General features: G+C 43.9%; 1 protein-coding gene across 5 annotated transcripts in view; it reads right to left on the reverse strand.

Annotated features, from left to right (window-relative positions):
• The window catches only part of setdb1b (SET domain bifurcated histone lysine methyltransferase 1b), a 41,973-nt gene that overhangs the window by 27,403 nt on the left and 2,474 nt on the right, over positions 1-12,096 (reverse strand). For 3 of the 5 annotated variants that reach the window (XM_079504723.1, XM_079504724.1, XM_079504725.1), the window contains exons 3-9: positions 11,298-11,461; positions 10,429-10,469; positions 7,898-8,018; positions 6,915-7,082; positions 5,567-5,822; positions 4,832-4,905; positions 3,240-3,430 (exon numbers count right to left, since the gene is read on the reverse strand). In XM_079504723.1, coding sequence (XP_079360849.1) covers positions 3,240-3,430; positions 4,832-4,905; positions 5,567-5,822; positions 6,915-7,082; positions 7,898-8,018; positions 10,429-10,469; positions 11,298-11,461 — 1,015 coding nt within the window. The remainder of the gene's footprint in view (positions 1-3,239; positions 3,431-4,831; positions 4,906-5,566; positions 5,823-6,914; positions 7,083-7,897; positions 8,019-10,428; positions 10,470-11,297; positions 11,462-12,096) is intronic. The other 2 variants (XM_079504726.1, XM_079504727.1) reach the window with 1 other exon arrangement.

The following is a 12,096-nucleotide window of genomic DNA, read 5'->3' on the forward strand; positions in this document are numbered from 1 at the left end:
TGATACTCGCGGTCCACTTTTTCCACCACCGACTGAGAGAACAAGCACCAGCTTCGTCAACACACACGGAATGGTTTCATAGTAAAATGCGATTACGGATATTTGGCTCTTCAAAGTAAGTGTCACGTGCGATAAAACCCTGGCAGGACACGGCGGAGGGATTGAATAATGGTAGCGGTCAAACGGTTAAAGTACCAAAAGTAGAAAGTACTCATTATGCAGAATGTCTCGCTTCACAAGTTTTCAAATGGATACAAATCTTTTGAAAATAGCAGATCTACTAAGCTTCAAATGAATATCAGTAGTTTAGGATTAATAATCAAAACATATAACAACAAAGTAACTAGTACTAAAGGTTTTCAAATTATTGTAGTGGATTACAACTTGTTTGCCTCTGACATAGAAGGAAAAGTATTGAAAACACTATAATAAATCTTATGTCTTAACCCATTCTGGGCGGGAACCCCTTTTGGTGTTTTAACTAAGCATTATGTTACACTTTAGCTATTGAAAAATAGCAGATCTACAAGCTCATAGCGCGCCACCGAGTGGCGCGCTACGAGCTTGTAGGTCTGCTATTTTCGAAAAATCGTGAAAATGCGGCACAAATCTTGGAATATATATATTCTTTCAGAAGACTTTTTTTTTTCATTTCGACGTCAGGTCTAAATGGGTTAAGTGCAGTACTTGAGTACATATACTTTAGTTATTTGACACTACTGTAAGTAGGCAAGCTTCGGAAGCAGTGGTTCCCCAGCCCAGACAGAGTTAAGGATCATATATCTCCTTGTTTGGCAACATGAGGTAGATTGATGTACTGTACATTATGTACAACCCCTGGACATGACGCTGGTGTGTTGGAGGAACCCAATCTGACCCTTGACGCCGACTGCCAAGCATCCCGGTTCTCCATACTTCTGGCCAGCTCGCTGTAGGGCATTAAGCAACTAGTTTACTAGTCGACTAGTTGATAAAATAAAAACAAACAGGTTTTTTTTTTTTAGGTTTTTTTTGTAGGCCTCAAGATCAGGTAGATTATAGTTATAGTCACCATGTACACAGTTTTTCCAATGTACAAATATTTATTTCAACAAAAAAAAAAAGTAAAAAAAGTAAAAAAATTTAATTTATTTTTTACATAATAGTCGACTAGTAAACTAGGCAACTAGTCAACTAGGCAACTAGTCAACTAGTAAAAGTGACTAGAAGTGAATGCCCTAGCTCGCTGGTGCTTTGCGCTCCTGCGACTTTCTTGAGTACATCCATTATGTTAATGTGGGACGTCCTCGCGACTGGTGCCCATGTGTTGGTTCCCACAATACTAACTTGCTGCAGGTTGGAAGCTCCCGGTGTCTTTGGCAGTGTCCTGCTAGTCTCATTCTCCTGGCTGCTATTTTCTGGCTCACCCTGGGCATTTTCATCATACAGATTGCAAATTGAATAATTGATTAATCGATTCAGTGTTGATATTGATTTATACTAATCATTTTGGACACTTTTACACATTCCCTAATACTTGGGTTACTTTCCACCACTGGTTTTTAGTTGCATAGAATAAAGCAAAATAAAATCTCAAGACTGAAAATGTAAATGATGATGTTTTAGGCCGAGCAGCTGAAGAAATCATGACATTTCTGAGACCATTCATGTTTCTGGAAGATGCTTAAAAACTTGTATTCTATTGCTAGTTTGATCACTTTAAATACCGTTTCATCTACACATTGAGAGCCCACGCAAAACTGCCCAAAAATCACTTTCACCTAGAAAATCCATTCACATTTTTTATAATTCAGCTGACTGTGGAGACACATGCTGGAACTTTTTACTTTGAAATGTTTTATAGTTTCTGAGTTATTTAATTTAAACGCCAAATGCATTCTCAATGGCGAAAACACAAACTTTGGCACCACGTATTAAAAAATAATAATAATAATTGTTTTGATTTTTATGATTTTATTTTATAAAAAAAATATATATATATATATATATTTGTTTTCAAAGACGTCCACAGACGTCTTGGGCTATGCCCGTGCGGTAATACCAAAGACGTCCACAGACGTCTTGGGCACAAAATGTGTTAAGATAATTAATGACCGATAATAGCCAATCTACAAGCTTCACCCTTTTTGCAAAGCAATATACGTTAATGACGTTTGGAAGATTTAGAACACTTTCCTGGGGGTCTTTGTGTGTGTAATATGAGGTTTTAGATATTTTAGCAGTGAGCCCAGTGTCTCTGATGTCATGGACACTGGGCTCACTTACTTCCTGGACTACATCAAGGACTATCTAAAGAGGACGAGAAGCGAAGACAGTACGGTGGACGCCATGTTGCTCCACGGAAGGAAAGAAACATGCGCAGTTGAGACCAGGAAGTTGTACATGCACAAATTTGGGCATGTACAATGAATTGCATTTTTATAGCGCTTTTCCAAGTGCTCAAAGCGCTTTACAATGGTTCATTCATTCATACATTGGGAGGTGAAGCGGCGAACAGTCGACGCCAGCGTCCTCACTTCCCACATTCAGACACCAATGCATGCATGCTTTCACAGAAGACACGCTGTGGCTTCTATGGAATCCAAATCGAACTTTAAAGGTGTAGTGAAATGGCTTTTTGGGGCATTTTATATTGAAGTTTCAGCCTCAGACGGCAGGATCTAAGTTTCTGAACCAATCAGAGCGTTGCATCCCTCCAGGCTATGGGTCCTATAGGTCCGTCTCATGCACGCACATGCACAGTGGTTGGTTTACAAGTGACGGCAGAAAAGACAGGGGATTTTTTTCTAACCTGTAAACAACCTGTATAAATATTTTAGCGTGATGATTACGTTGAAAACGAGTAATACACTGTCTGGATGTCATCTTGAATTGGATAAAAAACAGAGGATTTCTGTAATCAGTAGCACGTGTGTTTGGACGGACACGCAGATATGTGAAACAAATGGGTGAGCTTAATTTTATTGGCTTTTATCGATGTGTATCTCTACACGTCATCGTACGTTTTCGTTTTAAGGAAGTAATTAAAACATTTTGTATGGACTTTTGATATAAAAACCCACAAAAATGAGAATTTTAAAAAGAAATTGGCATCCATTGTTAGGTATGCCCATATGATGACCACGGATATGGTCTAAACGTGTGAAAAACGTATTTTTCATTTCACTACACCTTTAATCCATGTAGTGGAGGGAAAAAAAAAACCAGCGGCCGCCATGCGCGGCCAGGCCTACCCGTACCAGGAAGAGGATCTTGACGAGGCTGCCGTCCACCTCCTCCACCTTGCTCCGCCACCAGGTGCCCTCCCACTCCGTCTTGATGATCTGGCCCACCTTCAGCAGCACCATGGGGCGGCTGGGGTACGCCGTGATGTACTCCTGGATGAAGTCCCTGCACGGGGCGTCCTCGATGTCCTCCCACGTCTTCTTCACTGGGGAGACGGAGACACACACACAGATGGAGGGAGAGGGAGGGAAGGACAGAGAGAGAGAGAAGAGAGGACAGAGAGAGGAGACGGAGATGAGGAGGGAGAGAGGATGGAGGCAGAGAGAGATGGAGGGGGAGAGACAGAGAGAGAGAGATGGAGGAGGGAGAGACAGAGTGGGAGGCGGAGAGAGAGAGAGAGACAGAGAGAGAGATGGAGGAGGGAGAGAGGATGGAGGCAGAGAGAGATGGAGAGGGAGAGACAGAGAGAGAGAGAGTGGGAGGCAGAGAGAGGAGACGGAGATGAGGAGGGAGAGAGGATGGAGGCAGAGAGAGATGGAGGGGGAGAGACAGAGAGAGAGAGATGGAGGAGGGAGAGACAGAGTGGGAGGCGGAGAGAGAGAGAGAGAGAGAGATGGAGGAGGGAGAGAGGATGGAGGCAGAGAGAGATGGAGAGGGAGAGACAGAGAGAGAGAGAGAGTGGGAGGCAGAGAGAGAGAGAGATGGAGGAGGGAGAGAGGATGGAGGCAGAGAGAGATGGAGAGGGAGAGACAGAGAGACAGAGTGGGAGGCAGAGAGAGAGAGAGACAGAGAGAGAGAGAGACAGAGAGAGAGAGATGGAGGAGGGAGAGAGGATGGAGGCAGAGAGAGATGGAGAGGGAGAGACAGAGAGAGAGAGAGAGAGAGATGGAGGAGGGAGAGAGGATGGAGGCAGAGAGAGATGGAGAGGGAGAGTCAGAGAGAGAGAGAGAGAGAGATGGAGGAGGGAGAGAGGATGGAGGCAGAGAGAGATGGAGAGGGAGAGACAGAGAGAGAGAGAGAGAGAGATGGAGGAGGGAGAGACAGAGTGGGAGGCAGAGAGAGAGAGAGAGACAGAGAGAGAGAGATGGAGGAGGGAGAGAGGATGAAGGCCGAGAGAGAGAGAGAGAGAGAGAGGGGGGGGGGGGGGGGTAGGGGGGGGTCAGATGGGATGGGGAGACAGAGAAAACATTCCGAGATAAGGTTTATTTTCCCCCAGTAGATTAATAGTCTCCTCTTTCGGTTGTTCAGATTGACATAGAATTTAATCAATATTTGTAATCGCTCGATCAACTCCTGGACAAAGACCTCTACGATGAGATGACCGACGCTGGGCCATCAAACGTGATCAAAAACAGGAAGAATGTGTTAAACGTAGGCTACCGTGGCCTCCCTTTTGCTCGATTCGATGGGCTGTCTGGCAACGTTGGCGAGCAACGTGACATTTTAACCTTTTGCGTGTAGAAGTGCCTGAAGCGTGTCATGGTGAAAGGAGTGCATGGCGTACCGTCGAAGAACATTGGCTTTGCGCGTGCGTGTGTGTGTGTGCACATGCGTGTGCGTGTGTGTGTGTGTGTGTGTGTGTGTGTGTGCGTGCGTGCACACTTACATGGTTTGCAGACTGGGTAGAGTTCGGGGAGAGTCACATAGGATGCATAACCATCGTCAAAGAAGATCAGGAACCTGAAACACACACATTCAGTCAGTGAATTCAGTTCACATACAGTATGTACAGTGTGTGTATATATATATATAGTATATAATAGTATATTGTATATGTTACAGTAATATCGAGAAACCAGTAAAATCATCATCCCCCCAGATTAGGGATGCTGGGGGTTCACGTGGTTAACATATTTTGATTGTCACGATAATATCCTAAATCGCAATTATTTTTGCCACGATAATCTTTTGTAGAGAAAAAGCTTTCGCACACTTGAGTAGAGAGCTTAGGAACGGGTGTATCGGCAAGTGTTCATCAATAATAAAAATAGAAAAACACGTCACACTGTGGACGTTTCGGGTCAATACTGACCTTCAGAAGTGACTGAAACGTTGCCTTCATAATAAATGTGTTCTCTTGCACCGACCGAGCACATCTACTGTGTGCTTCTATTTCACTATCAATGTGCCCCAATAATCTTTTGACATTATCATATTGTCCCATCCCTATCCCAGATATATGGGAACCTTCAGAAAGCTGTACACTACCCAGAAACCCACTAACCTTCAGAAAGCAACGTTGGCGTTCCCCCCCCCCCCCCCCGAACGAACCCAGGAACCTTCTAAGCCGCGAGGCGACAGCGCTATACCGACTGCGCCACAGCCGTACAGGGGCCCTTACCTCATGCGGTTCTTGTTGTTGGGTATCTCGGCCACTATGCCGGCGTACAGCCACACCTGCACCCCGTCCTTGTACTTGGCCACCACCCGGGCGCCCACGTACAGGCTCTCCAGGGTGGGGTGATAGTCGTACGCCACGTGGTTGCCCGACAGCAGGCTCTTCCCCTTGTTGTCGAACTTCACCTTGTACTTGTCGATCCCGCCTCCTGGAAGGCAAGGCAAGTGGAATTGGACCTTGTACTTAAAGATCCCACCTCCTATATAGAAGAGGCAATAAGGCAAGTGGGATTGTTGTGTGACTCATTCCAACAACGGCAATTCAAAAGTAACTTGAACAAAACATGAATCATTTGAGAACGTAACCATTTAAGCCCCGGATATGATTTTTGCCATAGGACGAAAGGCACAAGAATAGACTCACAGTGCGACGCACGAGTGTCACTTGTTCGCACGTGTCACTTCCTGCAGTGCTATGAGCTCGTAGATCTGCCATTTTGTTCTTGTTTTTAATATGCCAAATATACAATTTTAGGGGTCCTTGACGTGAAAAAGTTTGAGCAAGACATTTCTTTTAAATCGGCCTCGGGTCTTTAAAGCTGCTATAAGCAATAATATGTCAATTTGAATGACCGTTTAATTTTTTTGGTATTCAGACAGCCAGCAATGGGTAGAACGCTCCCAAAACAAATGTAGTCTCTGTGACACAGATCTAGGGGCCGCAATCTACATTCAAAGATTTTCCTAGAAGCTTTGTCAATGGTTGATTTGCCTTTCTGCTTCCTGATTGGTTAGTCATTGCGACCGGGGGTTTTTTTCTGACCAATGACAAAGCTTCTAGGAACATCTTTGAATGCAGATTGCGGCCCCCTAGATGTGTCACAGAGACTAAATTTTTTTGGGGAGCGTTCTACCCATTGCTGGCTGTCTGAATACCAAAAAATAAAATAAAAAGGTCATTAACCCATTCTGGGCGGGAACCCCTTTTGGTGTTAGCATTATGTTATGCTTTAGCTATTGAAAAATAGCAGATCTACAAGCTCATAGCACGCCACAGAGTGGCGCGCTACGAGCTTGTAGGTCTGCTATTTTTTTTAAATCGAAGAACGACTGACATAGAAACATAGCTTTTTCAGAAAACTGTCAGGATGTAGAAGACATTTTTAGAATCTGATCTCAGGTCAAAATGGGTTAAAGTTTTGACAAAGTATTGCTTATAGCAGCTTTAATTCATTCAAGTTTGCTGAAACCAAATGTTATCTTTTGGGTTGTCTCGGGGCTGAAAAGGCTTGGGGGGGGGGGGGGGGGGGGGAGAGGGTGGGACCGGGGCCTTCTGATCTTGATCTGCGTACCGTGAGGGTGAATGGAGACCACCGTTCCTCGGTGCCACGTCTTGGTCCGTTTTTTACCCAGGATGGTCATGTTCACCGTCATCTCGTCCTCCCTGGGGGCGCTGGTGGGCTGCAGGGGGGAGGGCACCGTGGGCTGTGTCTGAAACACCGCTGGGCCGGAAGAGAGCCCTGCAAGACACGCAACGCAGTGTTGTTTTTGGCAGCAAAAATTTGATTTTAGTTTTAGTCGTGGTCTCTTGAATGGTTTTCATTTAGTTTTAATCACATTTTAGTCACCTGGAATGTCTTAGTGTTAAGTCTAGTTTTAGTCGACTAAATATCATAAGGTTTTAGTCGACTAAATCTACAGTTGATTTAGTCGAGTAAAATGTATTTTGTCGGGCCTTGATGCCGTCGTAATGGCTGATTTTACACTTGCTGAAAATAGCCGATCTTCAAGCTCACAACGCGTCGCAGCGGTCGGCTATTTTCAGCATGCAACTTGTGTAAAATGACTTATATTGGATCTCTTGTCCACTAGTCCCTTCCTAACATTTTCTAGTTTTTATTTGTTGACGATATTGTCAGTATATTTAGTCTTAGTTTTAGTCATAATAACTTCGTTTTTATTTAGTTTCTATTTAGTTTTCGTCAGTGAAAAAAGGTAGTCGACGAACATTTTTCGTCTTAGTTTTAGTCGACGAAAACAACACTGGCACACTTGAGAACTTCAGCAATGCCTTTCAGGACTTTGTTCGGTAGTGCTTGCACCCTCCCAGATTTTCTATCAACTTACAGACTAGTGTAAATCTGCTATTTTCAGGGTGCATCGACCAATTGCAACCAAACATAAAGGTGACTTACTGTAATTGTCTTTTAGTTCTACTGGATCTCTTCTCCACTAGTCGACAATGTGTGTGTGTGTATATATATATATATATATATATATATATATATATATATATGTGTGTGTGTGTGTGTGTGTGTGTGTACTGCGCTCTAACCTGCGTTTGTGTGTGTTGCCGATCTGATCATTATGGAAGCAGGAGGACACATGTTGGACATCTGGACCAACTTCTGGACCTGCTCAGACGTCTTCTGAAGAGCTGAAGACGCCTCCTTAAACTGATCACACATACAGAAATAAACACACAGTGTTAGTGTAATCCTATATTTGAGTTAACTGCTAAAATCTAAAACCACATATTACACACAAAGACCCCCAGGAAAGTGTTCTAAATCTTCTAACCGTCATTAACACTCCCAACGCCCAGGACGAAGTTCTTTGTCCTTTCTATTAGTAACGCCCGACGCCCAGGACGAAGTATTGTCCAAAAGACGAAGTTTATTGATATGAGAACGGATCGCATGGCTCTACAGCCTGGGAGCGCCTGTTGGGCAATCATCGGTGTTGCGTAAGAGTGAGACGTCATCGAAAAACTCCCCCCCCTGTTTAGCTGATGAAAACGAAAATATTAAAACATTAATAACTCGCAATCTAAATCATCCCGTGTAATTATGAAAAAATATCCTGTGTTAGACGGCGCTCCAGTCCAGTCGCTAGTCGCGATAGATTTATTCTTACCTCCCGTTGTTGTCGATCGACTATAGAGTGGTGTGGCTATTGTTAGCTGCTACACACACACATTCACAACAACATCCGGTCCGCGGGTAAAAGGGGTCCGTGTTTATAAATCGAATGGGCGCTATAAATATGGATTAAATATCCCCGGGCAAATAAAGTGTTAAGCGTGTGCATACCCTCTATAGAAAAATAGCAGATCTACAAGCTCATAGCGCGCCACCGAGTGGCGCGCTACGAGCTTGTAGGTCTGCTATTTTTGAAAAATCGTTAAAATGTGCCTCAAATCTTTCAGAAAATTGTCATGATTTAGAAAACTTTTTTTTTTAAATTTCGATGTCAGGCCTGAATGGGTTAAGACTGTTACAGACTACATCGGGACGCCGACGGGCGTACCCCCGTACTGCCGGCGATAGAACCACTTACTGACGTGTGTGATGTAGTGGTCTGATGTACGGTACTTGTTGTGATGGATTTGTGTAGACTGGCACGGACTAAAGGGCAACACACACAGGCTGCGCGGCACAGTATCAACTCGCGTGAAGTGCCGCCCATGAGCACCAACAGGGTGCGGCACGCTGCCACATTTGTAGTAACAAGCGGCGCATCGGAGCGCCGGGCAGGGCTCCAGACTAACTTTTTCACAGGTAGCACTGGTGCCACCTACCTTTTCATTTGGTAGCGCCACCACAAATTAGGTAGCACCATTTTTTTCTTTGTATAGCGTGGTATTAATACATGATCTTATCATGCCCCCACATCGGGCGCCATTTATTTATGTAGTGGTTTCCACCATTAAAGGTTTGAATCATAAAACCCCCTACAAAGGTCACTGTGTAAAAAACAGCAACCTACCTGGTTATACTTCAAAACACTGTAGATGGTTTCAACCCACCACAAAGTCACTCAGTCAATAAAGGCAATATTTATATTCCACACACAGAAAGTCAGTTTAAGGTTTTGTGTTGAAAATTAAATGCAGTCCAAACCTTTTGGATTAATAAAGTGACAATTTGTACAATATCTCCATTACCATTATCCAAATTAATTGCTTATTATAATATTTCTACATTTTGGAAAAAATCTTTTGCAATGTGAAATGCCACCAAATTCTTAATCCTTTTCCTTGTCTTTATGGGCCAACTTGTGAAAGCTGCATGCTTTTATTGTGAAGGCAAAAGTTTCGGAATGCTCAGAGCCTGCATATCTCTGCGTGCTGAAAATAGCTGATCTACAAGCTCACAACGCGTCGCGAACGCGACGCGTTGTGAGCTTGTAGATCAGCTATTTTCACGTATGGTATGGACACATAGGCTACCTCCTCGATGCAAACATAACAAGCTTTGGAAGCTATTTTTCGTGGCACATGTTTAATCAAACAACACGTTTACTAAGTTTCACTCAGTGTTTGGGTCGGGAGTCGGCTGTCTGTGTAGATCATGACTGATCATCATGCAGTTAGATATGCGCGCTGCGCGCTCCAGTGAAATTGTACAGCTGAGAAAGATTAGTTCATTTGTGTCGGATAAGCTGCGTTCAGACCTGAATATATATTCGCCTCGGTTCGTCCAGTTTGTACCGCGGCAGGTCGCGCCACGCCCGTTTGCGCAATTCTCGTCTTTGAATTGACTTTGTATGTAATCGCGCCGCTCTGACCATCCAAGTCTGAAGGGCTTATTTGTGGGTTTTCGTGAACGATCGTTCTTTGAACACTGGGCGTCAGGCGAACGTCCAATGTTTTCAATCAATGGAACGGGCAAGCACTGCGGGATGTTTTTTTTTCCTCCACTCATCCTTCCAGCAAGTCGCACCTGTGCGACCTCATTCAATTTTAAGTATCACCCTTAATAAATTAAGTCGCATATGCGACCTAATAGGTCGCACGCTGGAGCCCTGGCGCCGGGCGAGGCGTGAACGGGCGTGTGTGTGTGTGTGTCAACTGTACATTCTCACCACTGAGTCTTCAACAGGGCCAGAGTCCTTAGAGGGGACAACTGAAAGACAGACAGGAAGATGGACAAGTTAAAGAGCTGACAAAACAACCGAAACGAAGAGCAGAAAAAACAGCAACGTTCCACGGTTCACGGAATGACCAACTACCAGGGAAGGGTTAGGGTTATAAATATCATAAGACTTTAGTCGACTAAATCTACAGTTGATTTAGTCGACTAAAATGTATTTTGGTGGGCCTTGATGCTGTCGTAATGACCGATTTGATTTTACACTTGCTGAAATTTGTCAAAATATTATATATAGTCTTAGCTTTAGTCACCATAGCTTAGTTTTAACCCATTTAGACCTGAGGACGATTCTACAAAATGTGACGTCTTCTAAATCCTGACAGTTTTCTGAAAAACCTCATGTTTATGTCATTCTCAAACATTTTCATGTCAAGGACCCCAAAACATATATGTAATAGGCCGTCAACCCTCATCTGAAAATATGTTGTTCCAGGGACCCCATCCCCAGAAGAAAAGATTTGAGTTAAAAACGTTTGCTCTGAAAGAATATATATATATATATATATATATATATATATATTCAAGGATTTGCACTACACATTTTTTCCAAAATAGTAGATCTACAAGCTCATAGTGCAGCACTCGGTGCCGCGCTATGAGCTTGTAGATCTGCTATTTTTCAATAGCTAAAGTATAACATAATGCTTAAAACAGAAGGCGTCATAGTATTAGTCGACGAGATCAACAATGGTCCTGCGGACCTCTGCAAAAGAAGACCGAGGCTATGCCTAGCCAGGAGGGTGTCTATGACTGTGATCCGGGTTACGTCTGGCCTCCAACACACAGCACAACTCAACTCACCACAGATGACATCGTCATCGTCCTCGTCGTCCTCCTCGTCGTCGATCTCGATGACGTCAGACACCGGAGCGCAGCCCACTCCCTCCTCGTCGGAGCTCTCGATGTAGTCCAGGCCGTTGCGTCGGTACGTCGCCTTCACCAGATTCTCACACTCATGTATGGACCTGCGGGGGAGACACAAACTGCAATTAAACACGTACAGTAAACTCTATAACATCCCCCTTCCTGTTCTCCCTCTACAATACATATTATTGTGTTGTGACTCTATGAGCTCAACACATCACATTGCACTGCGTCGTAAGCTTGTAGAAGTGCTATTTTTTTCGCCGAATGTTTTGCGGCAACCAGACAGCCAGATTACATAATTGTGACCTTGACCTTTCTTCCACGCAAAAGTGAATCGGTCTTCCCTACAATTCACATTTCGTGAACATCGGCCCATCGATTCTGAAATTATTTTGCCGAAAATTAACACAGACCGGAGCGACGACAATAGCCTGACACGCATGGCTGTGGTAATCAATAAGGGAGTGATTGATTTGTTGAATGAGTGAGTGAGTGATTGAGTGCATATATATAGCACCTTTATCCAAGGCGCTTTACATAGATTGTGTATTACATTCAGGGTAAGAAAAGCAACGCGCATCCTCCGTTGGTGCCGAGCCAAAACTGTAGAAACAGTGAACAATGAAAAGAAAAGCAGGGGCTCGCAACTCACTTTATGATGCTTTAAACTTTATTTAGCGACAGGCATGCAAAAAAATAAAGTGAATTGCAAGCCCCTGATTTTCTTTTCTGT

The sequence above is a fragment of the Electrona antarctica genome, assembly GCF_951216825.1.
Source record: "Electrona antarctica genome assembly, chromosome: 6".
Classification (NCBI taxonomy): Eukaryota; Metazoa; Chordata; class Actinopteri; order Myctophiformes; family Myctophidae; genus Electrona; species Electrona antarctica.